This window comes from Mustela nigripes, chromosome 5 (genome assembly GCF_022355385.1).
Source record: "Mustela nigripes isolate SB6536 chromosome 5, MUSNIG.SB6536, whole genome shotgun sequence".
Lineage (NCBI taxonomy): Eukaryota > Metazoa > Chordata > Mammalia > Carnivora > Mustelidae > Mustela > Mustela nigripes.
In genome coordinates this window covers 57,207,137-57,231,928 of record NC_081561.1, presented here as the reverse complement: position 1 = coordinate 57,231,928, position 24,792 = coordinate 57,207,137, and the positions used below count along the sequence as shown (strand labels likewise).

The 24,792-nt window shown below is 39.0% G+C and overlaps 2 protein-coding genes across 11 annotated transcripts in view; one reads left to right on the top strand and one right to left on the bottom strand.

Annotated features, from left to right (window-relative positions):
• LOC132017992 (24-hydroxycholesterol 7-alpha-hydroxylase) overlaps positions 1-7,536 on the bottom strand; it is a 90,012-nt gene extending 82,476 nt beyond the window's left edge. For 4 of the 6 annotated variants that reach the window (XM_059400311.1, XM_059400314.1, XM_059400313.1 and 1 more), the window contains exon 1: positions 7,109-7,475. In XM_059400311.1, the coding sequence (XP_059256294.1) occupies positions 7,109-7,285 (177 nt within the window). In that variant the 5' untranslated portion in view covers positions 7,286-7,475. The other 2 variants (XM_059400316.1, XM_059400315.1) reach the window with 2 other exon arrangements.
• A 161-nt stretch (positions 7,537-7,697) lies between these two features.
• Positions 7,698-24,792, top strand: part of SLC25A27 (solute carrier family 25 member 27) — a 33,419-nt gene continuing 16,324 nt past the window's right edge. For 3 of the 5 annotated variants that reach the window (XM_059400321.1, XM_059400320.1, XM_059400325.1), the window contains exons 1-6: positions 7,699-8,036; positions 10,588-10,779; positions 12,525-12,609; positions 14,578-14,700; positions 16,746-16,858; positions 20,583-20,667. In XM_059400321.1, the coding sequence (XP_059256304.1) occupies positions 7,931-8,036; positions 10,588-10,779; positions 12,525-12,609; positions 14,578-14,700; positions 16,746-16,858; positions 20,583-20,667 (704 nt within the window). In that variant the 5' untranslated portion in view covers positions 7,699-7,930. Of the gene's footprint in view, positions 8,037-9,583; positions 9,622-10,587; positions 10,780-12,524; positions 12,610-14,577; positions 14,701-16,745; positions 16,859-20,582; positions 20,668-24,792 lie in introns of all 5 variants that reach the window. The other 2 variants (XM_059400322.1, XM_059400324.1) reach the window with 2 other exon arrangements.

The window sequence follows — 24,792 nt, the reverse complement described above, 5'->3', positions numbered from 1 at the left end:
GCTATAGAAATACACACACATACACAAACACACACACATACACACACCATATCTTCTTTACCCATTCATCTGTGAATGGACACTTGGGAGGCTCCATATCTTGGCTATTGTAAAGAATACTGCAATAAACACTGTGCTGCATGCATCCCTTTGAATTAGTTTTTTTATTTTGGGGGTAAATAGCCCATAGTGCAATCATGGGATAATAAGGTAGTTCTATTTTTAACTTTTTGAGGAACCCCCATACTGTCTTCCACAATGGCTGTATAGTGTGGCTATTTTATCATTTCAAGTGAATCTCTCTTTATATCTTTTTATCCTCTCCCATTTGTAATGTAATACACACATCTAGAACAATATCAAGCAGTGTAATAATTTTTGCTTCAGCCATGAAACAATTTAGAAACCATGGGAAGAAAAATCTATTGCAGTTAATATCTTCTGTTTACTGTGTTCTTACTTCCTTCTTGATGTCCACATTCCTTCTTTCATTGGTCCCTTTCTGTTTAGAGAACTACTTCTGGTCATTTGTTTAGGATAGTAGGTATTCTGGCAGAAAATTCTCTTAGTTCTCCTTCAACTGAGAATGTCTTGACTCCTCCTTAATTCCCAAGGGATATTTTTGCTGGAGATAGGATTCTAGGTTGACAGTTCTTTTCTTTAAGCACTTGAAAATTGGTATGCCATTTCTTCTAGTCTCCATGGTTTCTGATGAAGAATCCACTAACACTTCAGTTTCTTTCTCCACTATGATAAGGTTCTATTTGTCTTTTGCTGCTTTTAAAATTATATTTGTCTTTAGTTTTTAGAAGCTTGTCTATCATTTGTCTTGCTGAGGACTTCCTTGGGTTTATCCTCTTTGAGATTAGCTTAGCTTTTCAAATATGTAGGTTCATGTCTGTTGCCACTTTGGGGAAATTTTCAGCCCTACTTCTACAAATACTTTTTCAGACTCACCCTCTTTCTTGGACTCTGATTATATAAGTGCTATGCCTTTTACAGTCCCTGAAGTTCTGCTCATTTTTCAGTCTATCTTCTCCAATTTTTATTGACCTATGTTGAAGTTCACTGATTCTTTTCATTCTTCTCCATTGTGCTGTTGTGTGCCTCTACTAAGGTTTTCTTTCTTTTTCTTACTTTCTTTCTTTTTGTATGTGTGTGTGAGTTATTGTATTTTTCAGTTCTAAAACTTCCATATGTTTCTTCCTTATATGTACTATTTCTTTACGGACTTTCCATTTCTTTCCTGAGACTTTCTATTTTTTCATTTGTTTAAGGCATGAGTATAATTGCTTGTTGAAGCATTTTTATTTTGGCTACCATAAGATCCTTGTAAGATAATTCTAATATCTGTGTCATTTGTTGATTGTTTCTTCTTATTCAAGTTGAAATCTTCCTGGTTCCTGGTATCAGGAGTGATTTTCTACTAAAATCTGGATGTCTTGTATATTATCTTATGACACTGCATTTTATTTAACTCATCCTTTTTCCAGGCTTCCTTTGTCACTATTCTGATGTGAGAAAGGGAATGCCACCACATCATTGCCAGGTAAGGGAATGGAAATTGAGGTTAATTACTCAGCATGGGGAGAGGACTCCTTGTTACTGCTGGTTGAGGGTGAAAGCAAGTCTCCTTACTAAGTTCTTACTGTATCATTCTGCCTGGGAGAAGAAGGAAATGCCTCATTATTGCTCCCACATGACCTTCACTGGCCTGGAAGTGAAAAGGTGTTATAGGAGTAGCCTCTTTCTGCTAAGTGGTAGTGAAATTCCTGACCCATCTTCTAAGGCTCATGGGGCACCACTCCAATGAGTAGGAGGGGACTCGTTGTTATTGCTTAATGGTGGTATAGTCTATGCTCCTGGTGTGATCTCCATTAACCCTGCAGTGGGGATGGCCTCATTATTGCTAAAGAGTACGGGAAGTCACAACCCTTCTCTAGGCCTATTTTACACCAACCCTACTAGGAGGGGAAGGTTTACTTCATTACAGCCTGGCCAGGATTTAGACTCTTCACTTGGCACTTGCTGACTGAAGTGATGCCATAATTTTTTCCTATGATGTTTGCCTGGAGCAGTTATAGTCTAAAGGTTTTCTGTCTTGCTAGGTTGCTCCTTTCCTGGCCCTTTACCTAGATAGAGTAAGCTTGTCTTGAGGATTATTTTTTTTATCTGTGCTCAGGGGCATCTCCAGGTTTTTCTGGTTTTTCTAGAGCTCAATCTAGGTATGTGAAGCAGAAAAAAATCAAGAAAACTCAGCCACATATTGTTCATCAGATCCTGTGGTCCTTAGCCTGTCTGCTTTTCTCTCTCCACCTTTTAGAATCTTATGTTTGTTTTATATATAGTGTTCAATTATGATTTAGCTACACTTAGTGGAAGGAATAGGGGGAAGTAAAACTACCCCATCTTTTCAGAAGCAAATATTCCTAATTCTTTTTTTTTTTTTTTAATTCACAGAATACCTCTGAAAGTTATACAGGAGAATGGAAATATTCTTGATGGAGGAGAAGATAGGCAGTCAGAGGACAGAAAAGAGAGGAAGACCTTTCACTGTATATATGTTCATGACTTTAGAATATGGACTCATCTGAAAAAACAAAACAAAACCCATTTTTTAAAGAAGAATGACTTCCAATTTTGGTAGTGATAATATGGCAACTTCTTTCTGAATTGTTCCGCTTCTTTTCTGGAAATCATGCAAAGCCACAAGGAGAATGAAACACATGTACACTATAAACATATTGAGCTAGATAAGAAGAAGAAAATCTACTAACTACAACAGTGTGCCCTGACACCTGACACCAACAGAACTCTCATTTCTGCTCTTAAAAGCTTTCATGGCATGGCGGGAAAGAAAAAGGGCATGCACAGGGGGCTCAACAATGGAAAATCTTGGAAATATACACTCTGAGATATGAGAAGGAAATGTACAGAGTTGGAACCTCTATGAGATGGGCTAAGATAACCAGGCCATGAATATTGAGGTGGGGGCAGGTAGCAAAAGAGAACACAGAAAGTGGGCTCCAGGAAGCACTATCTTCTAAAAGTAAAAAGTACACTTGGGAAAGTAGGCTGCCTCTTTTACTAGCAGCAGCTATTGAAGAAAGGTAGTGAGAGCTCATATCTGTAAAATTACATCCTAAAAGCAGAGGAGCTATGGGTGCATAGAGACACTCTATTTTCACTGTAGCAAGGGAGAGAGAAGACTTAAGTCAAAAAACCTAGAAGGCAACTGCCTCCAAGCAAAACCTCCTGCTGACAGTTGGTCCGAGACAACTCAACTCCTTAAAATATAGTTAAACAAGAAAGGAAAAATTCAGCATTATAAGAAAAATTCTATAAAAAAAAAAAGGAGACCAGAACTTCCTTATAAATGAAGTAACTCACCGAAAACTTTCTGCATTGGGTACATAAAACCTGTACTGCAAAAAGATTTCCATGGATAAAAGAAGAAAAAAACTCTTGTAATGCAAAATTATTTTCAGAATTTAAAAAATTAATGTAATAATTGCAACTACAAAGGAAATATTAATACATGAAAAAAAAAATACAGTAACCAAAAAACCCATAAAACAAAAACTGTGGAAGAAGTCGCTAGACAATAGAGGGAAATTAGGAGATAAAGGAATGTAGCAAAGGAAGAAACAATAAAGATATTACTGAATAAAAGATAACAATGACTGGGGTGTCTGGGTAGCTCAGTCAGTTAAGCGCCCAACTGGGTTTCAGCTCAGGTCATGATCTCAAGGTCCTGGGATGGAGCCCTGCATCTGTTTGGGCTCCGTGCTCAGGGGTGAGTCTGACTCTCTCTCTTTCCCTCTCACTCTGCTCCACCCGACTCATGTGTGCTTTCTCTCTCTCAAGTCAATGAATACATAAAATCATAAAAAAAAAAAAAGAGGGAGAGATGGCAATGACAAGAAGCACAAGGGGGATTATAACCCACAGGAAATAAAGACTCTAAGGAAGAGAGAGTATAGAAATGTGAAAAAAAAAACTACATTAAATAGAAATAAAATATGTGAAAAGAATTTCAGGGGAAATGACAGCTATAGAAGATAAGTAAAAGAGGTTGAAACTATGCATCACTGGATGTCTTTTGCAAACTCTAAATTTATTTATCCAGCTGCTTAACTCAGTATTCCCACTTGGATATCAACATCCCAAACTCCAACATATCTCAGCATATCTTTTTTTTTTTTTCATTTTAAAATTTTTAATTGTTTTGTTTTGTTTATTTTATTTTATTTTTTATCAAACTCCAACATAGCTAAAGCTGAGCTCCTGATAACTTCTTCCCTTCCAGTAAATTCTTGTATTTGTGGCTGTTTCACTTGACAGCAACTCCCATTTTCTAGCTATTCAAGCGAAATTTCTTGGAGTCATCTTAGGCCCTTTTCATTCTTTTACACACCACATGCAGTTTGCCAGTAAATCCTGCTGCTTCCACCTTCAAAATATAACCAGCCACTTCTCAAATTTCCACTGCAATCACCATGGTTGAAACCACAATGGTCAATGGTTTCAAGTTTGAAATATTGTAAAAACCTTCAACTTATCTTCTTTCTTTAATTTTTGCATTCCTTTTTTTTTTTAACAGAGCAGCCAATGTGAACCTTTAAGATTTAAATCAGAGCCCATCACACCTCAGCTCAACACATTCAAAAGGCTTCCTATTTCACTCTAAACTATAAATGCATGTATACTTTGAATCTGATAATTCATTCTATGGATACATTTTCACACACAGAAATAACACTTGTTCCTACAATATTTATAACAGCAAAAATATGGGAAACAAACAATGTCAATCATTAAGTCACTGTTTAGTTAAGCTAGGATTCAGGGAACATTTTGTAGCCTTTTAAAACAAATACAGATGCTTCTGTTTCTGTGCAACAAGGTAGAATCAGGTGAGATGAGGATTTCACTGGCAGCTAGGAAACGATGGATGTGAACAGAGAATAAGTCCCTATTTATTTCTCTGATGGCATCTGTGATTTCTGTGTATGGATTGAAGGTCCGGACTGAAATAGGCACCTTTCAAAAATCTGCAGCTAATATCGGGCTCAGTGGTGAAATACTGAACAATTTCCGCTAATAGTAGGGAAAAGACAAGCTTGTCTACTCTTACCACTTCTATTTAACAATATCCTAGAAATCCTACTGATTATAATAGAGGGAAAAGAAATAAACATCAAGATCAGAAAAAAAGAAGTAAATTTATCTGTTTACAAGACATATTGTTTATGTATAAAAATCCTAAAACATCTCTGAAGTAATTACTAGAAGCAATCAACTGAATTTAGCAAAGTCACAAGGTATAAAATTAATATAAGGAAAACAGATTGCATTTTTTTATGTTTCAACAGGATACGAGTGGGAAACAAACAAAAAAAGCAATTTTATCTACAACAGCCTCAAAATATAAAATAATTAACAACCATAGTCATGACCACATCACAAAAACCACAGAACATTTCTGAAAGAAATTACATAGCTAAATAAATAGAGAGATACACAGCAGTCATAGATTTGAAGATTTACTATTGTTAAGAAGTCAATTCTCCCCCAATTTTTTGATCGAGTTAACAAACTTCCAACCATAATTCTAACAGTCTTTATGATAGATATTGACAAGCCAGTTCTAAAATTACAGTAAAATGCAAACAATCTTGAATGGCAAGTCAATTACAGACAAATACAGAGAACTTTCACTGCCTGATTTAAAGACTTACTATAAAACTAGAGTATATAAGGCAGTGTAGTATTAACAAAGGAGTGGGCATTTAAATCAATGGACTAGGATAGAAAGGCTAGAAATAAATCTACACAAAAATGGTCAATTAATTTTTGAAAAGCTACAAAGGTGATCAATGAAGAAAGGACAGTCCTTCAGGATATGAAATTGGAACAACTGGACATCCAGATGGAAGAAATTAACCTCACCCCTTACTTGGTTTTTTTTTTTTTTTTTAAGATTTTATTTATTTATTTGACAGAGATCACAAGTAGGCAGAGAGGCAGGCAGAGAGAGAGAGGGAGAAGCAGGCTCATCGCTGAGCAGAGAGAACGGATTTGGGGCTCCATCCCAGGACCCTGGGATCATGACCTGAGCCAAAGGCAGAGGCTTTAACCCACTGAGCCACCCAGGCGCCCCATCACCCCTTACAAAAAGAATTTAACTCAAAAATGGATCTCAGACCTGAATGTAAAGTGGGAAATTACAAACCTTTTAGAAGAAAACAGAATAATCTTTTTGACCTTGCTTGACCTTCTGAAACAACTAGGTAATCCCCTACACTCAAAGGACAAGAAAAGGTGTATATTGTTACATTCTTTTGCAAGAGTAACACAATAATATGAACAATTTAAGTGTTCATGTCATTGGACTAGGCAATTCCACTTTTAGGAATTTATTCTGAGGAAACAATTGGATAGGTGCCAAAAACACAACCACACAACACACATGGGAATATACATTGAAGAATTCATTGAAATAAAGGGGAAAAGTTGGCAGTAACTTACATAGTATTTTTGAAAGATGAACTATATCTGAAAGCTGTTTTAAGGACAAAAACATCCACTACAATATTACTAATCTCCTTAGTATGCAGTGAACATGGATCTCATCATCATCAAATAATACCAGCCGAAAATACAGTGCGGGTTAAATCTGCAAAGACCAAGTTTGCAAGTAATTTTTACAGCAGCCTGGCGTTAACTTCAGTTCGGGTACTAATTTATTTCCCGTTTTCATAAATTTAAATTAACCGTATTTCACTTCTTTCCGAATTATTCCAAGTGTTTAGTTAGTGTGGGTACCCTTAGAACTTTTAAACTATGATGAAGTAACTAACATTTATAAATTAATATCGACGTGCAAAAAGGCAGCTACAAGCTGATAAGAATCTATTCATAACCAATAAAAATCTATTTCTTTCGAAAAAACTTGCATAAGGTTTAGCTGTTGATAGCTGAGGAATGATCGTCTGTGGACAGCAGGTATGTTCCCTGTGTTTTTTGTTGCATTTGAGAGCCAATAAAAGAAAATAAAAAGGACAACATTACCTACTCCGGAAATCCACCTGCTAAGGCCACATACCTTGATTCTTGCTTTCTCTATAAATTCTAGAGGGTCCTTCCCAAATTCAAATCCAGCTCCAATCCAAGGAATCCATCCCCTTATGCACGGGGGTCCACGAAAATTCTTCCGCTGAAGGAATAATAAAAGAGCAATGCAACCCAGGATTATAATCACTGTTGGGGAAATTAGTTCCATGTTTTTGTCTAGCACCTTCCACAATCAAAGAAGGGAAAAGTCCTGCCGCCGTGGCACTTGCTCATTCCCTGTTGGGAGGGGACACCTACCGGACCTCCCAACTTGTCTGCTACAACTTCCGCAGTTTGTTTGCCTTCCTAAGCGTAGCCTCCTTTCCCCGCCCCAATTTTTAGATGACTTCTGCATCATCGCCCCCTCCTCCCACCTCCACTGGTCTTTCCAGGCCCCGCCACGCTGGACCGAACGCAGGGGCTGGACCAAACTAGTGCGGGTGCGGAGGGGTGGAAGGCGGGAGAGAACTTGCTCTGTTGCCATGACGACCGGGGGCCGGCGGCGCCGAGGGAGCCTCGCTCGCAGCCAATCAGAGAATGGCGCCCAAGAGGCGCACAGGCCGGCGGACTACATTTCCCAGAAGCCTCGTGGGCTTCGCGTTGTTGTTCTGCTCTCAGTCCGGTGGAGCGCTCCCGCCGGGGCTGCGAGGAAGGCTGTAGGTTTGTGAGGCCGCCTGGCTGAGCCGAGCGAGGGAAATGGTCCCCGCTCCGCCACTCGCCGGTTGAGGACGGGCCGCCCTGGCAGAGTGGCAGGCCAGCCGCGGCGCTGGGCGCCGGCCAGAAGGGGTGTACTGTCGTCCCGTCTTGCTGCTGAATGTCGCTTCCAGAGGATGAGGAGAGGCTTTTGCCGCTTGCCCAGAGATGGCCCCGAGCGAGCAAGTTCCTCCTGTCGGGCTGCGCGGCTACCGTGGCCGAGCTAGGTACCCGGCCGCCCCCGCCCGGGCCTCCCCCGCGACTCGTCGAGGTGCCGCGCTGGGGGTGGGGGTGAGGGCACCGGCGAGAGGTTTCGGCCCCCCGGGGGGTGCGGCCCTCTGGGTTGTGCCCTCTGCTTGCACACCTGCTTGGCCCTTGTGGCAGGGCGGGGTCAAGGCCGGCTTTGCGAGGAGGCGGCCCTGGAGGTCACTAAGGTCTTTTCCTTCCAATTTCGTCTCCCTCAGAGGTGTTGCTGTTGTGTCTGAATGTCTACGCTTGGAAGCTTCAAGAACTGTCATTCCTCTCTAGGAATCGTTTTCCCATCCGTGAGGATGGCCTTTTAAAAACATGATCCACTCTTCATCCCTATTGAGATAATCTCTCTGATTTCTGTTCTTACATAGCCTCACCACAGCCTTATCTTTTGTAGACTTTTGTATCTTTTGTAGACAGGTTACTAAAGTAACCTGTCACTTACATGGAGCATCTTCTCAACATCTGCCAGTTTTCCTCCTTGAGCTTAACTCATCTGTACGGTGTCTGCGTCTCGGAGTCTGAGAAGTAGATAATATATAAATGCTAAATCCCAGGCGGGGCGCCCATTAATTGCAACATTGTTATAATTACCACAATATTAGACTGTGGTGAAGGTGCTTCAAAGACTCAGCCTTGACCTTTCTTACAGGCGCGTGGGGAGACATGCTGAGACAGGCAGTTACCTTGTGCTACTTACTATAATGAAAGTATTAAATATCATAAGAACATAGAGGACAGGGCAGTTACCTATGCATAAGCAAGTCAGAGAAAACTAGAGGCCACCTAGGGAGAATTTTGGTGCCCTTGAATGAGCGGGTGGTGTTCCTTCCAATGATTTTTTGAGCAGAGTGCCTGTGTGTTCCCTGTGAAGCCTTCACCGTGCATTTTAAGATTACCCTTTCATTTTCTTATCTGCTGAAAAACAAAACTAGCAACAGCTTTGGTGTGTATATCATCAGGAAATGTTACTTTGTTCTCATCTAAAATGAATTTGTTTTGTATTTCCAGTGCAGCCAGCACAGGACCCTTTGTTTTGCTCTTTGTGCTCCTATGATCTTGCCCTTTGGACCCACTATTTTTTCTCTTTCTCTTCTCTTAAAGCTGATGGGAAAATTTTTGTTATTCACTGTTTTTATTGAAATACAATTCTTCCACTTTTAAAAAAAAATTTAAAATCAGATTGCTGAATTGGATATTTCTAACTTTTTTTAAACCTAATTGTTTCCCCCTGAGACCAATGGCAAAGAAATATTTCTTTTGTTAAAGGTTTGTGGAGAATGGTGTGGGGGCTGGGGATGGGAAACTAGGAAATCAAAATATGGGTTGGTTTTGAGTACAAAACACTTTAGGATCAGAACCTGAAGCATAATTTAAGTAACCAGTAAGTAAACTAGAATTATTTTGAGAGGCATAACCTATGTTAATATAGAGGAATCATAGGAATCATAGGTCTTTTCAAGGTTATTGTGTTAATAAAGCATTGTTAAAATTCTCTACATGCAAACTACTTCTGTTTTAGGGGAACTATCAGCAAGATATTTTTTCCAAAGACCAGTGGTAAGATTTAATATTCTCCTCTTCCTACTCTGTTTTCTCTTGGAAAAAGCGTAACTATGATTTTATATCAGGCGGTGGTCATTGAAAAGACTCATGTAATGTCATTAACGTTCATGAACTTACCTGAATCTGGTTACTTCAATTATTTGGGACTTTATGAGTATAAAGTTAGGAGCCTGATCTTCCTAATGTGGGCCAGTTAGCTTCACTGTTTCAAGGAAAAATGTATTCTTGAATTCAATACCTTGAATTCAAAATATAACCATTAGAAAAACTTTTCAAGTATAATTGGTACTCACGAGGAGGCCACATGTAAAACTTTGTACTGGAAAAAAAACTCAATCTGTGCCTTTATTGGAAAGTTTATTGAGCATGCTGCCCTTATATGAACTCCATATTACATCTTCTATATCTCAAACTTCATATCAGTGAATATCACCCATGAAATTACATAATGCATCTATACCTGCTTATATTTTGAACCTATCAGAAGTAGTACAGTATTCTAAAAGTCACATTGGGTCTTAATCATGGTTGCAGTCAAAGTAGCGTCAGAGAATATGGATATCTGAAATTATTCCCATTGAAAAACACAAATTAAGGACTAAACTAGATTTTAGGCTGAAATTTCTGAGTAAAAAGAACCCAAATCTTGTCACTTTTTTCCCCCTGATGATCTGGGGGTGAGGGTGCTCTGGGACAATGATTCTTAAATTTGGGCGTGTGTAAGAATCAAATGATTTCTAAACCCCCATCAACCTGCTCAGAATCCATAGGTATGGGACTAAGAAATAATTTTTAATAATTTCTTTAGCTGATTCTGATGTACTCTAAAATTTGAGAGCCCCGTGGTTCTCAAGAACCTTGTGGAGATTAAAATATTAGTCCCATGACTTTAGAATTTTAGAATTTTTGTTTGTTTCTCTGAATGTTATGGGTTTCCCCCTCATTTTGTTTTTTTATTAGCAACCTTTCCCCTTGATCTCACAAAAACTCGGCTCCAAATGCAAGGAGAAGCTGCCCTTGCTCGGTTGGGAGACAGTGCAAGAGAATCTGCTCCCTATAGAGGCATGGTACGCACAGCCCTAGGGATTGTTCAAGAAGAAGGCTTTCTAAAGCTTTGGCAAGGAGTGACACCTGCCATTTACAGACACATAGGTATTTATCTTGATTCCAGCTGGTAAGTTTGTTATGAGTTCTGTGTGCATCTGCTTTTGTGTTTAGCTGTGCTCAAAATCTAGTGGTTTGTTTTTTGTTTTTTGTTATTTTTTCTGCTAATGTAATAAATGAATATATATTCTCTTGGGAAGAAAATTGACCACCAATTGTTATTAAGGAATGATTGCCTTAAATTTTTAGAAATGCATATACAAGTATTTAGGGGTGAACTGTCATGATGTCTATAATGTACTTCAAAATAAGTAAGCAGAAAAATGAATCAAATATGGCAAGAATGTTAGCATTCTCAAGGATACAGAGGGAATTATTTTCTCTACTTCTCTGTGTGTTTGAAGAATTTTAAGAAAAAAACTAGTGATATTTTTTCTCCACTTTAGAAACTTTAAAACACAAAATGTAAGCTTTTCATGTTCTTTGAAAATGAAATATATTTGACTAAAGTGCCAAATCTCACTAGCCTCTGTCCCATATACTATAGAGGAGGCAACTCTGAAAGAGAACAGGGATGACTGATCCAATTCTGGCAATTGAGTGATTCAATGCTGCTTATTTTCACCTCTGTTTCCAAGGCTACCTCCCTACCTGTGTGGGCCTTTAGTCAGTCTTCAAGGGAAATAGTTGTCACTGCTACAGCCAGTGAGAATACTTTTCAGATTTGCTTCTCAAGTGGCACTCGCACAGATAATCGTTGTTGGGTTTTCTGCTTGTGGATAGGAGAACATAAACTTGGCTTCAAAGGAGGTAGGACAGGTGTGTCATTCTTCTCTACGTTCATAATATTTCCACAAATATGTAGGGACCCTTGACCAGAAAAGCGTCCAGTACTAATACTTACCAGTTAATGATTTTTAAAGCTTCAGTTCTTCAGGTGAGTAAGCTAGAGTATTTTCATTAAGAGCTTTCCAGAAGTGTGTATAGAAACTGTTGTTGTTTTGGTGCTTTGTATATTTGTGAATATTTTAAAATATTTTATTAGACTTCCTAAAATATCAAGAAACATGCTATGAATACCATGTACTGATTTTAATGATTTTTATTTTCCAGTCTTTTTTTAAAAAAATTTTTCTCCTTTGCTTTCCATTATTGTTTTGAGTTTTACTTCTTTTCATTTATATTTAGTTGAGCATTATAAATGGCTTTACAGTTAAGATTCATTTTGTAAGTTGACAGCTGACTGAAAAAGTTACCTCAATATAATCAACTACCCAGTGAAGTTATGCATGTTTATTAAATGAAAAATGCCTGCTGTGTACCAGGCTCTGTATTAGTGTACATAGAATAATGAAATCACACAAAGCCTGCCCTGAAAATCTCATGGTCTGATGGAAAGATGAGCAACAAAATCAAGTTAATCTCCAATTAATGTCATATTGGATATATGCATGGTTTTCTGGAGGAGGAGAGGAGAAGCATGGCAGGTTCAGTGGCAGTCTAGAATACTGGAGGTCGGAGAGCATGTTTTAGAAAACATGTTCTTTGAATTGAGTCCTAGAGGACTAGGAGGAATTACCCAAGCAGAGAAGGGAGAATCCATTCAAGAAAGATAAGACAGCATATGAGAAGGCCTGAGGGGTAAGAAGGCATGCCGCCTTTAGAGAAACATCAAGAAAAGCCAACGTGTTGTTCTCTCATGCTAGAGAGATGAACTGGTCCAGGTCAGAATGCCCTCTTGTTTTATTAAATGTCTAGCTGAATTCACCTTTTAAATGATCCATTCTACACAGTGTACTCCGGAGGCCGCATGGTCACTTATGAACATCTTCGAGAAGTTGTATTTGGCAAAAGTGAAGATAAGCATTATCCCCTTTGGTAAGTTTTGTTTTGAAAATAATATATACTATTGATCCTAAAGGCTTTAATGTGTATCCATTAGATTTGTATAAAATTGTGTATTTGTACCAAAATTGCCTCAAGTTATAGGCTTAAAATAATTAATAATTACAATGTAAATCCAAATCAGTGAGCATTTACTGCACATTATATACAAACATACATATGTGTATGTATATGAAATTTTGCATATATATTAATATTTTAATATTAAAAGAATTTCTTTTTAAAAAAGATTTTATTTACTTATTTGTCAGAGAACAAGCAAGCAAGCACACATGTCAGGGGGTGGCAGGCAGAGGGAGAAGCAGGCAGCAGTAATGAGATTCTCAAAGAGAAAAAACAGTGCTGTGTTCATCATTATGAGGACCACGGGCTCCTAGGCTGTTGATGTTGGTGGAGATTGATACAAGTTCTATGGAAAACAATTTGCAGGGCCTATCAAATGTCATGTAAATGTTTAGATTTCTTAGTTAAAAGTTAAGCTGTCTAAATAAATTGTAATATGTCCATAAAATGGAATTCTATAAAACTGTTTTTTTTAATTTTTTTAAAATGAGGCAGTTCTGAATGAACTGGTAACTTTTGAGATACATTATTAGGAAAAATATATCTTAAAGGACATTATTAAAGAAAAATTAAGGTGTATGCAACTTAGCATTCTACATTTGTGCTTTTTGTTTTTTTAAGATTTTATTTATTTATTTGAGAGAGAGAGAGAAGAGAGTGCAAGTGGGGTAAGAGGAAGGCAGAGGGAGAGGGAGAGAATCTCATTCTGACCCCAAGCCAAGCATGGAGCCCGACATAGGACTTGATCCAGGACTCTGAGATCATGACCCGAGTAGAAGCCAAGAGCTGGTGGCTCAGTCTATAAACTGAAAATTAGTCAGTTGAGTCACCCTGGTGTCCTACATTTGTGCTTTTAGAAGGGAGTATTTATACGTATATGTTTGTGTGTACACAAACGATCACTTGTACTTTGTGCTTAAGACTGTGTGGTTGGTACTCAAATTTCCTGCTGTTACATCTTGGCCATACCACTCACTGGTTGTGTGATTTGAACTGTTGTTCAACTGCTTTTATGCCTCAGTTTCCTTATCTGTAAAGAGGATTTAACAGTAGTACTAATGTCATAGGGTTGATATGAAAATTAGATGATGTTTTTAAAAACAGGGCCTGACATAATAAGCACTCAGTGAATGCATTATTATTATGTGTGGGAAATCATAAGAAACTAGTCATTGTGATTGCTTCAGAGGAAGGGAACTGATAATAGGGAACCTTGTTACTCTATACCCATTTGTATCTCTTCAAATACTGTTTTAGAGTAAAAGGAAAGAAATTATCCCTTTTCTTCTAAGAAAAGGTAAAAGATGATCAGAGCCTGGTCCGAGACACAGGTAGCTGGCATGGAGAGGAGGGGATGGATTCGAAGTGTGTTCAAGTATAGTAGTCTAGACTTGATCACTGTTGGCTTTGGGAGGTAAGGAGAAGGAAGAGCCAAGGGGCAGAGAGAGTTTCTTCAATGAGAAGAAAGTTCTCAACCCCCCTTTACTATGTAAAACTAAAATAATAGTTTACAAAATCTGACTGACCAGCTTTTGTCTGTTAGACTGATTACATCTATGCTCTTTTCAGTCCCCTGTGGTCAAAATTAAACTACAATTAAATGGTCAGTTCAGATATTTATAACTTTGAAGCAACTGCCCTTCCTTTGACTTTCAGGCCATAGAAGGCCCGTGAAACCAGATTTGAATTTCAACTCCTTTAACCCTCCCTTCAGTAAACAGACAAACCATCTACTTTTCTCTGTGATTTGTATGTCCATTCTTTTCTTCACTTTGTCTTAAATCCCTAGGCAGGGGCTGGATCAGCTTGGTACTGTTCACTACAAAATTTGGAAAATTAACAGAAACTATTAAAAAATGTATCTCCTTTTGCAACTAGGAAATCAGTAATTGGAGGTATGATGGCTGGAGTTGTTGGCCAATTTTTAGCCAATCCAACTGATCTAGTGAAGGTTCAGATGCAAATGGAAGGAAAAAGGAAACTTGAAGGAAAACCTTTGCGGTAGGTTCTCCAATTAACTGATTCTGTTCCTTTCCCATGTCTCAGTTTGAACATGTACCTACTGATATATGCATTTTTGTAATCCAGCATTCAGAGAAGATATTAATTCTGACTCTTTCAACTTGGAGGATGTATTTATTCATTAAGAGAAGGGCTAACACGGATCTTTTCATTGCATGATAAGGTGCACATGTTCTCCAGTAGAAAAATTATATGTGTGTATAGCTGTTTGCTGCTTTTCCCAGCCAAGTCAGCTAGACTTGTGTTGTTACAGCTTGATATAAAGATTCTGATCACTAAAATTTGCAGTTTGTCTCAGTATGAATCCCAGTTTTGCCGCTGTGGCTTAGTGTTGTACTTAGTGTTGTACTTAGCACTTCTACCCTCAGCTTCTTTATCTTTCAAAAGGGACCGTTCAGAAGGTTTGCGTGACAGACTGCCTGGGCTCTTCCATGGCTGAAAGCTTGGTTCCTTTCCCTTTAATCCCTGAAAGAGGGAGAACAGCAAGATTGACCTTGCAAGTTCTTCCCACTTCCCTATCTAATCCCATTCCTCCTCTTTTCCCCATGTTTCAGGAAGGTTTTTAATATGTCTTTGTGACACAAAAGTTTCCTACTGCATTACTCTACATTATTGAAGTCTGCCTTCTTCAAAGGACTTCATGTTGAATAATTTATTAAAACACCACTTAGCCTGGTTCTCTGGGAAAGGGGCAAAATCTTAGAGATTGATAGACGTCTCCCGGAAAAGAGGAAAAGTGCAGAACACCTTTGGCTGAGTACGAAGAGGTCTGTTCCTCTGAACACTGTAGGTCTGTGGCTGGGCCAGAGATGAAGGAGGGTTTTGAATCTCCTTTAGGAACCCACCAGTGACACGGACCACTGCTCTTCACGGTGCTGCTCCTCCAGCTGGCTCAGTTTGAAGCTGAGGTTGGGCTTGGCAGTCCAGGCCCCCTTGAGCCCTCCAGACAGAGAGAACACCTACCACAGAGGAGAAAAGGGTAACACTTTGACTGAACCAAGCAGTTTACAGAATCCCAGGACCCATTTTGTCATCTTGTAATACCTTCTAACTGGTTACTAAGTGGCAGGAAGAAGTGATGTTTTCTAAGTTGACTACATGGAGAGAACCATCGAGATCCAGAAAAATCTGAGTTTTTAACTAATCCTGTCAGTTTCTCCCCTCCTTTGTCTCTGCTGTTGGAAATTATTGGTTTGATGTAGTAGTAAAAAACATTTCCTGTTGTTGTAAAGAACATCAACCTTGGGATCAGACAACCCAGGATTCGTATCCAGCCTTTACCACATTTTAGCTCTGACCCTAGTCAAGTTCCTTAACTTAGTTAACTTACTTCCTTAACAAGTTCCTAAGCTTCCAGTTTCCTCAGACGAAAATTGGAACATAAATTCACACTTCATAAAGTTTTCAGGAATACAATTTATCTTACGTATATAAAAAGTCCTATGTCTAATAAATACCCAACAGATTTTGACTACAGTGACCATCATTTGTGAGTATAACTTCCCATGTAGCATTATAGCAATTTTGCATGCCTTATAAATATATCTTATTATCTTTTTGGTGAGACTTAGGGAATTTAGAGCTTAAGTTAAAGCCACTCAGCTCGTAAGTGGTAAAGATGGCATTGGACTCCAGGTACTTTGGACTATATAAAACCCAGACTATTATTTTATAACAGGGGTTTCCAGATTTGATTCGTGGGTCAGCACCATTTTTCACCTGTGTACAAAAAACCCAAAAAAACAAAACTGAACAAAATCAGGATAGGATAGTAAATTTTTATAAAACCCGAAGTATTCAATTTTAAGAACTTTTATTATGAGATTGCCCTCCCCACTCTTTGGACTAAAAATGTCATTTCTTTTATGAGAATACGTGAGGATTGATTTCTTCAATTTCTAACAATTCTGAGTAATTAAGATTTTATTTTACTCCAAATCATAACAGCTATAGGTGAAGTTTATCCAGCTGCATTCCATAGGAATGCATAGAATTTTCACATTTCGTTATTATTTTTCCTTTAGATTTCGTGGTGTGCATCATGCATTTGCAAAAATCTTATCTGAAGGAGGAATACGTGGGCTTTGGGCAGGCTGGGTACCCAATATACAAAGAGCAGCACTGGTGAATATGGGAGGTAATGGAAACTTTATTGAACTCTGAGAAGTCCTTACTGCCTTCATGATTGTAATGATAAGCACAGACATCAGGGAAAATGGAAAACTTTATTTAATCATTTTTAGTAATCATTGGCAACAGTGTTCGTTTATGTTTGAACAACTTAATTGAATATTTTCTCTAGAGTATTTTCACTTTTCTCCATGGTGATCTATGAAAAGGATTTCCTGAAATAAGCAAATTGTGTCAATAAAGACACAAGGTTTCCTCTCTACCCATACCCTCCTCCAAGATCCAAAATGGCACATGAAACCATGTGACAATCATTAGATCCAGAATGCCCAACTCTTGCTCCCAGCTTGCGCAGCACGCATCCCAGACTGGAAACCTCAGTGCTTCCTTAACTCAACCTGTCCCTCACCTCCCATAGTCAGTCACTAAATGCTTCTGTCTTTTGTTTTATGGTTTTACTTATTTATTTTTCAGAGTGAAAGAGGGAGAGAGAGAGAGAGCACACAAGCAGGGGGAGTGGCAGGAAGAGTGGATAGAGGGAAAAGCAGGCTCTCCACTGAGCAGGGAGCTCGATGTGGGACTCCAACCCAGGATCGCAGGATCATGACCTGAGCCAAAGGCAGACGCTTAACTGACTGGGCCACCTAAGCACCCCTTGCTTCTGTCTTCTTCTTCTTCTTTTTTAAGATTTTATTTGTTTATTTAACAGACAGAGATGACAAGTAGGCAGAAAGGCAGGCAGAGAGAAAGAGGAGGAAGCAGGCTCTCCGCTGAGCAGAGAGCCTGATGTGGGGCTCGATCCCAGGACTCTGGGATCATGACCTGAGCCAAAGGCAGAGGCTTTAACCCACTGAGTCACCCAAGCGCCCTTACTTCTGTCTTCTAAATATTTCTTGAAAGTGTACCCTCTCCAATACCTATCACCTGAGTGTCCTTAAAACGACCATTTTTACAATTCTCACCATCATAGCCACAGCCATCAGGCTGGTCTCTTCCCCTGTCCTCATATTTATACCCAGTATCCAGGGGGATTTATCTAAAACACAAATCTCAACATGTTACTGGGACTCTTAAAACCTTTTACTGGCTTCTCATCACTCACAGAAGAAAAGTGGAAGTTTCATAACGTAATATAGAAGGTCTGCACAATCCAACCAGTGCCTTCAGGGAATTGAACAATTCATTGATTCGGGAGTAAAGAGTGAAACAGAGAGTCGTGAGCTAGAAGGTTCCATTGCCTACACATAACAAAACTGCTCTTCTCCTACTTTCTGTACTCCTCCCTCTTCTTCTATTTAGTTTCCTTCTTGCAGATGATTTAGTATGCTGCCAAAATGTCTTTCTACCGTGTATTTTTCCTGAACCCCACAACCACCCTTCTCTAGCCATGTTGTGTTAGATGCCCCTTTATGAGTTTCTGTAGTTCCCGGTACTTACCTCTGTGATCACTTGTACCTCATTACATTGCTTTCTACTGTGTGTCTATTTCCTCTGCTAGATTATGAGCCCCCTGAAGGCAAAGACGTTTTATTTATCATCTCGTGTAGTCAGTAAACATTTGATGAATGAGCTAATGAATGAAAAGATTGTTTCTAAGACCCAACTTAAATGATTCTAGGAAACGAAGGGATGGCCTTTTTGAGGGTTATAGGAACATATCACTTAAATATCAAAGGAAGTAAGTCTGGTTTTTTAAATTTTGCTCTTTCAGTCCATCCATAGCTTCAACATCATATTGGTGGCTATTTTAATTATCAGGAATCTTTAGTGATTGTAGTTTCTCAATTCAGTCCTTCAAAATCTGTTGTAGCTCAGATTTCTCTTCCAGCTTCCAGCTATTTACTCAGCGTGTTTATTTGGGTTATCTTGAATATCATCATGCTGTGTCCAAACCAAATTCGTTGATCAAACTACTTGCTCTCCCTTCTTCCCAATCTCAAAATACGATATCGTATTTTCTCACTTGAACAAGGCAGAAAGCTAGGCAAGAGTTTCGTCTCTTTCCTTTCACTTACTCCTGATAACCAGTCAGTCACCAAGTCCAACCACTGCGGACTCTTAGCTGTATCTTGCATCATCTACTTTTCATCCCTGGAGCCACTCCTTTGTCCAAGTATTTTTTATCTCCTCCTACTGGATCAATACAGAAGCCTCCAGACTGGTCTTTCCATATGTACCCCATGTCCATTTTGTCCCCCCATGCATTGGAAACTGCTGTGACCAAGGTCATCACTTCATCAACTTAGTTAAAACATTCTAAATTAGTCAAATCTCATTTTCACCATCTCCAAAAATGGCAGCTCTGCCATTCAAATTGTTTAAGCTCAAATTTTTTTTTAAAGATTTTATTTATTATTGACAGAGATCACAAGCAGGCAAAGAGGCAGGCAGAGAGAGAGGAAGGGAAGCAGTCTCCCCACTGCGGGGCTCGATCCCAGGACCCTGGGACCATGACCCGAGTCGAGGGCAGAGGCTTTAACCCACTGAGCCACCCAAGCACCCAAAGCTCAAAAATCCTGTAGTCATCTTTGATTCTTTTCTTTCCCTCTGTATTCAGTTTGGTGATTCTGCCTTCAAAACTACCTAGGATCTGACCAGTGCTCCACAACTCCTTTTTCCAAACCATCATCATCTCTCATCAGAATAAATGCAACAGTCTCATCTCTAATCTGTCTTGTCTCCCTGTAGTCTAGTCACAGCAGAACAGCCAGAGTGTCATGTAAATAGTAACCCAGAATCGTCACTGCTGTGCTCAAAATCCTCCCTTAAAGATGCCATCTTTAAAAATCATATATATCATTCTCCTCTATCTTCTGATATTCTTATCCCCTTTCTTTGCCTTATTTGTCTTCGGAGAGTCATAACTATCGGAAATGCTGTGGTTTATATATTTGCTTACTATCTCATCCCCCAACAAAGAATGAGGATTGTGTTCAGTTTACCCATGGCTTTTTTCCCAGCACCTAGAATAATGCCTACTACCATATGGTAGACACTCACATATTTGGTGAGTGATCAGACGCATCTACCCATTCTTGCTTCTTTACAATTCACTTCCTGTACTTCACTGTAGGTAGTCATTATAAAACTCCAATGTTGTAATATATCACTGCCCTGTGTAAAACTCTTCAACAGCTCTTCATTGTCATTAGAAAAAAATATAAAAATCTTAATGTAGAATGATGGTCAGGACCGTTTATTTATAAGTGATGGAATTTCATCTCAACTTACTTAGGATTAGAGAAGGAATTTATCATCTCAAAAACTAAGAAGTCCAGGGGTTGAGCTGATGGTAGGCGATAGCTGGATTCAAATTGTTCACACGATATAATTGAGTACCTGTCTCTCTTCCTCTTTTCCTCCCCTTTCATCTGTTGGTTGCTTTCCCATGCTTGAGAACGATAATAGTATCTTTCATCCTTGAACACATTCCTACCCCAAGCCTAATCTATTCTTTTTATTTTTTTTTCTTGAGAGTTTGTGTGTGTGAGCAAGGGGATGAGAGGGCCAGAAGGAGAGGGAAAGAGAGAGAGAATCTTAAGCAGGCTTCATGCTCAGCGTGGAACCCAACATAGGGCTCGATCTCGTGACCCTGAGACCTGAGCCAAAATCAAGAGTCGGAGGCTTAACTGACTGAGACACCCAGGTGTCCTAAGCCTAACATATTATTAACATAAAAGACATTCATTGTCAAATGAATATTTCAGCCTCCTTTTTCTTTTTATTGCCAGATTTAACTACTTATGATACAGTGAAACACTATTTGGTACTGAACACTCCACTTGAGGACAATATCATGACTCATGGTTTATCAAGGTAAGTGATTATTTTAGTTTGAATTATTTTCTATATCACTTTTCTTCCACATTTGGCACAAATTCTAACCTTTTATCTCCTGTGATTGAGAATCTAGTGATATTACCCTTAGAGAAATGTGATAGTACATTTAAAAAGAACAATTTTCTTAGAATTTTTTGCAGTTAAAATGGGGAAGAAAGAGACAAAATTGCACAATGTTTCATATTAAACCATCCCAAATATTTTCACCTTGATGGGACCCTCCTGGGGTCAGATTCTGTTGATCAATTCTGCAATTCAATTCCACAGTTAAGTTTGAGCATCTTTTATGGTAAAGGCACCTTCAGGGCACTGCAGTGGGTACAGAGGGAAACCCTGGCTTCTTTCTAGACAGTTGAGCAGGGGAAAAACAAGACACATATGAAAACAATATCTAGGGGTGCCTGGGTGACTCACTCAATTAAGCATCTGCCTTTGGCATAGGTCATGATCCCAGGCCTGGGATTTAGTCCTGGTTGTCAGGCTCCCATCTCAGCGTGGAGTCTGCTTCTCCCTTTCCTTCTCCCACTGTCCCTCCCCTGCTAGTGCTCTCTCTCCTTCTCTCTCTCTCAAATAAGTAAATAAAATCTTTAAAAAACAAAAATAATGTATGGTAAATGCTGAAACAAAATGCCTAGTTATGGTACCATTCCGAAGAGGGAAGAAAAAATAACCACTTGGGAAGGGCCTACAAAGGAGCTAGAATTAGGTGTTTTGAAAGGCTATAGCTCTTGACAGAGACAGGAAGTAGAGCACCCCAGGAAGCAGAAGCACCTTATCTCTTTGCTGCACAATTTCAAATGATCTATTAGAGTGAGTTACTTTATAGATGTATAGTGTTCTTAACCTTATAGTGATTTCATATAGCTTCTGATCTTGTGTCCAAATTCCAGCATGCTTTATGCTATTAGATGACCCCAAAAAATATATTAAGAGTGTTGAACCAATGAGATTTGGAGAGATATAGATATAAGCAATTCCAATTTCAGATTCACCTTAACTTTATATTCCTAGAGTACTTTTTCTTCATTCCTCCACTCTTAAAATAAGTGTGATCTTTAGTGCTACTAGGGCAATCTTTTTATGTGTCTTTGCTTACCATTCTTTTCCATTCCAGATTCTCATCCAGGTGTGTCCACTAGCTACACCATACTTTCTGTAGCCAATAGTTTCCAGAGAAAACTAAGGATTTTGACCTCCTTCCACTTCTTATTTCCATCCTGGTAAACATACATATATTTGTGTCTACCCTTGCCAAATCTCCTGCACTATCTTTGTTCATGCTGTTCACGCTGCCTAGGAGACTTTTGTGTCCAATTGCCCCCCAGTAGAGTCACCTTGTAAGACTTCCTCATCTTTAAGATGCTTCTCTGTTCTGGTGTTATGATCTACTCTAAAAGCAAGATAGACAGATCTGTCCTATAGTTCCACGTTGATATTACCACTCTTTTTCATTGTCTTTCCACCCAGATGGTCTTTGAAATACCACATCTAACCAAAGAATCCTGGATTTCCTGGCAGATGTAAATCTGCTTAACATATACCAAACAGATCTGTCTTTTGTGGAAAAACAAGATTTCCAGCTGTATATATTCCAGTCGTAATGTGAAATAACTTAGTCTTATTCTTCTCTAATGCAGGTTTTAGGGAAATGAAATGATGGGCATTTGTTTCATTTTTTAGCTCTACCCACTGGATCAGTTTTTTAAATGGGTTGGTATGAATACATGTGTTACATGAGGCAACTCAAAAGTTGCTAATGATGAAATCAAATTGAGTAGGTAAATGGTGCTATGTGGTCTGAAGTTCTGGATGTGTCCTAGAAGAAAATGAATGCTCCTGGAGGCTCAATGGGGATTGTAGCTGTACACCAGAGAGCTTCTTGTGATCCATCCAATAGTGTAAGCTCTGAACTATGCACTTGTGAGCCATCCAACAGTGTAAGCTCTGAACTATGCACTTCAAAATGATTAAAATGGTAAATTGTATGTTGTGTCTGTTTTACCACAGTTTCTAAAAGTGGGGTAAATAAGAAGTCCTGGGGTAGGCCAGGAGCAATAAAGAAAAGTGAGGATTTTAGTGAGGTGGGAAGGCAGGTGGCAAGGTATATTAATCAAGGAAGCAGAGGAAAGGTAGAGAGTTGAATTAATCGTCAGGAAATGATATAGAACAGGAAGACCAGGATAACCTTGTTTTTCTTTTTGAAATCATGAGGCTGTTGAGAGGTAAAACTGTGAGAAAGGTGAGTTTACTCTGTGTGAAGATGACCCATGAGCATGATTTAGTTCATCCTTAAGAGGCTGGCTTTCTCTGAAACAGTGCTGATGGGAGTATCGGAAACTGGTCTTACAGATAGCCACTTGGCTGCCTGGAGAGATCAGGAGACTCACCAGTCACTCTTTGTCCATTTTCACCTTAGCTGTGTCCTCAGCTTCATCATGTTGTTAACAAGGAGCGATGAAGACCAATAGTAAAAAGCAGCAATGTCCATTTCAGTGCAAGTAGCTTGGGCAAAATCAGCGTTCTTTTTATTGTTCTGTCTTTTCCCTTTGACTCTGGATACCATCTTCCTTGAGGCCTCCTGAATACATTATTCTCCTTTAGTATTTATTTTTTAAAGAAGTCTAGCCAGATTACACTATATCCTTAGGTGTTGGTTAAGAGGTTTCTGTGTGAAAATATTAAGGTATATTAAAATCAGTGGCATTAAACTTCCAAAGAATAGAAACAAATAGGAAAGAATATAAAAAGAGCAGTAGTGTACACCTACTGGAATGTATGTGGTGAAACGTGCTCTTTCCACATAGACAATGACTTGTGTGGGCAGAGACCCAAGGATGTTATATGCACAGTTAGGTCTTTTGCTATAATACGAAATAGGTTATATGGGTTTCTTCCCTTGAATTCAAGTATTTCTAAAGTAATTTTCTCCTTTGAATTATAAATCCTGACCTGAAAGTGGTGGACAGAGTCTGAGTACTTTCTGCTACAGCAGTTTAGAGTAAGAGAGAATATGAAGATTCCTAAGGTAGCTTCAACTTCCCTGCCATAGAGTTTTCAGAGCCTTCAAAAGCCTTGGCGTAGAAATCAGTAGTCCTTGATTTGTGAGGTATTTGATGTCCCAGAGGATCTAAAAGTTTTCCACAGTTTTCCTTTCCAGTTTTGCATTAGCCAGACATAAGCTGTTATTCAGGCTGCCTTGATCCCAGTTTCTATAGATTCAGCTGCTGGGATGCGGGACTTCATACTCCTTGACTCAGGGCAACCACCCTTTTTCTCATCATAGGTCTTTCTTGTGGAAAAGTTTAAAGCAGCTCGTGAATTTTCAGTTTGTAGAAATTCATCCTCTGAATTGCCTTGTATACCCACAAGTATAATGAACTGCTAGTGATTTCTTAACTTCTTTTTTTTTTAATTTTTTATTTTTTATAAACATATATTTTTATCCCCAGGGGTACAGGTCTGTGAATCACCAGGTTTACACACTTCACAGCACTCACCAAAGCACATACCCTCCCTAATGTCCATAATTCCACCCCCTTCTCCCAAACCCCCTCTACCCAGCAACCCTCAGCTTGTTTTATGAGATTAAGAGTCACTTATGGTTTGTCTCCCTCCCAATCCCATCATGTTTCATTTATTCTTCTCCTACCCACTTAACCCCCCATGTTGCATCACGGCTTCCTCATATCAGGGAGATCATATGATAGTTGTCTTTCTCCGCTTGACTTATTTCGCTAAGCATGATATGCTCTAGTTCCATCCATGTTGTAGCAAGTGGCAAGATTTCATTTCTTTTGATGGCTGCATAGTATTCCATTGTGTATATATACCACATCTTCTTTATCCATTCATCTGTTGATAGACATCTAGGTTCTTTCCAAAGTTTGGCTATTGTGGACATTGCTGCTATAAACATTCGGGTACACGTGCCCCTTCGGATCACTACGTTTGTATCTTTAGGGTAAATACCCAGTAGTGCAATTGCTGGATCATAGGGTAGTTCTATTTTCAACATTTTGAGGAACCTCCATGCTGTTTTCCAAAGTGGTTGCACCAGCTTGCATTCCCACCAACAGTGTAGGAGGGCTCCCCTTTCTCCGC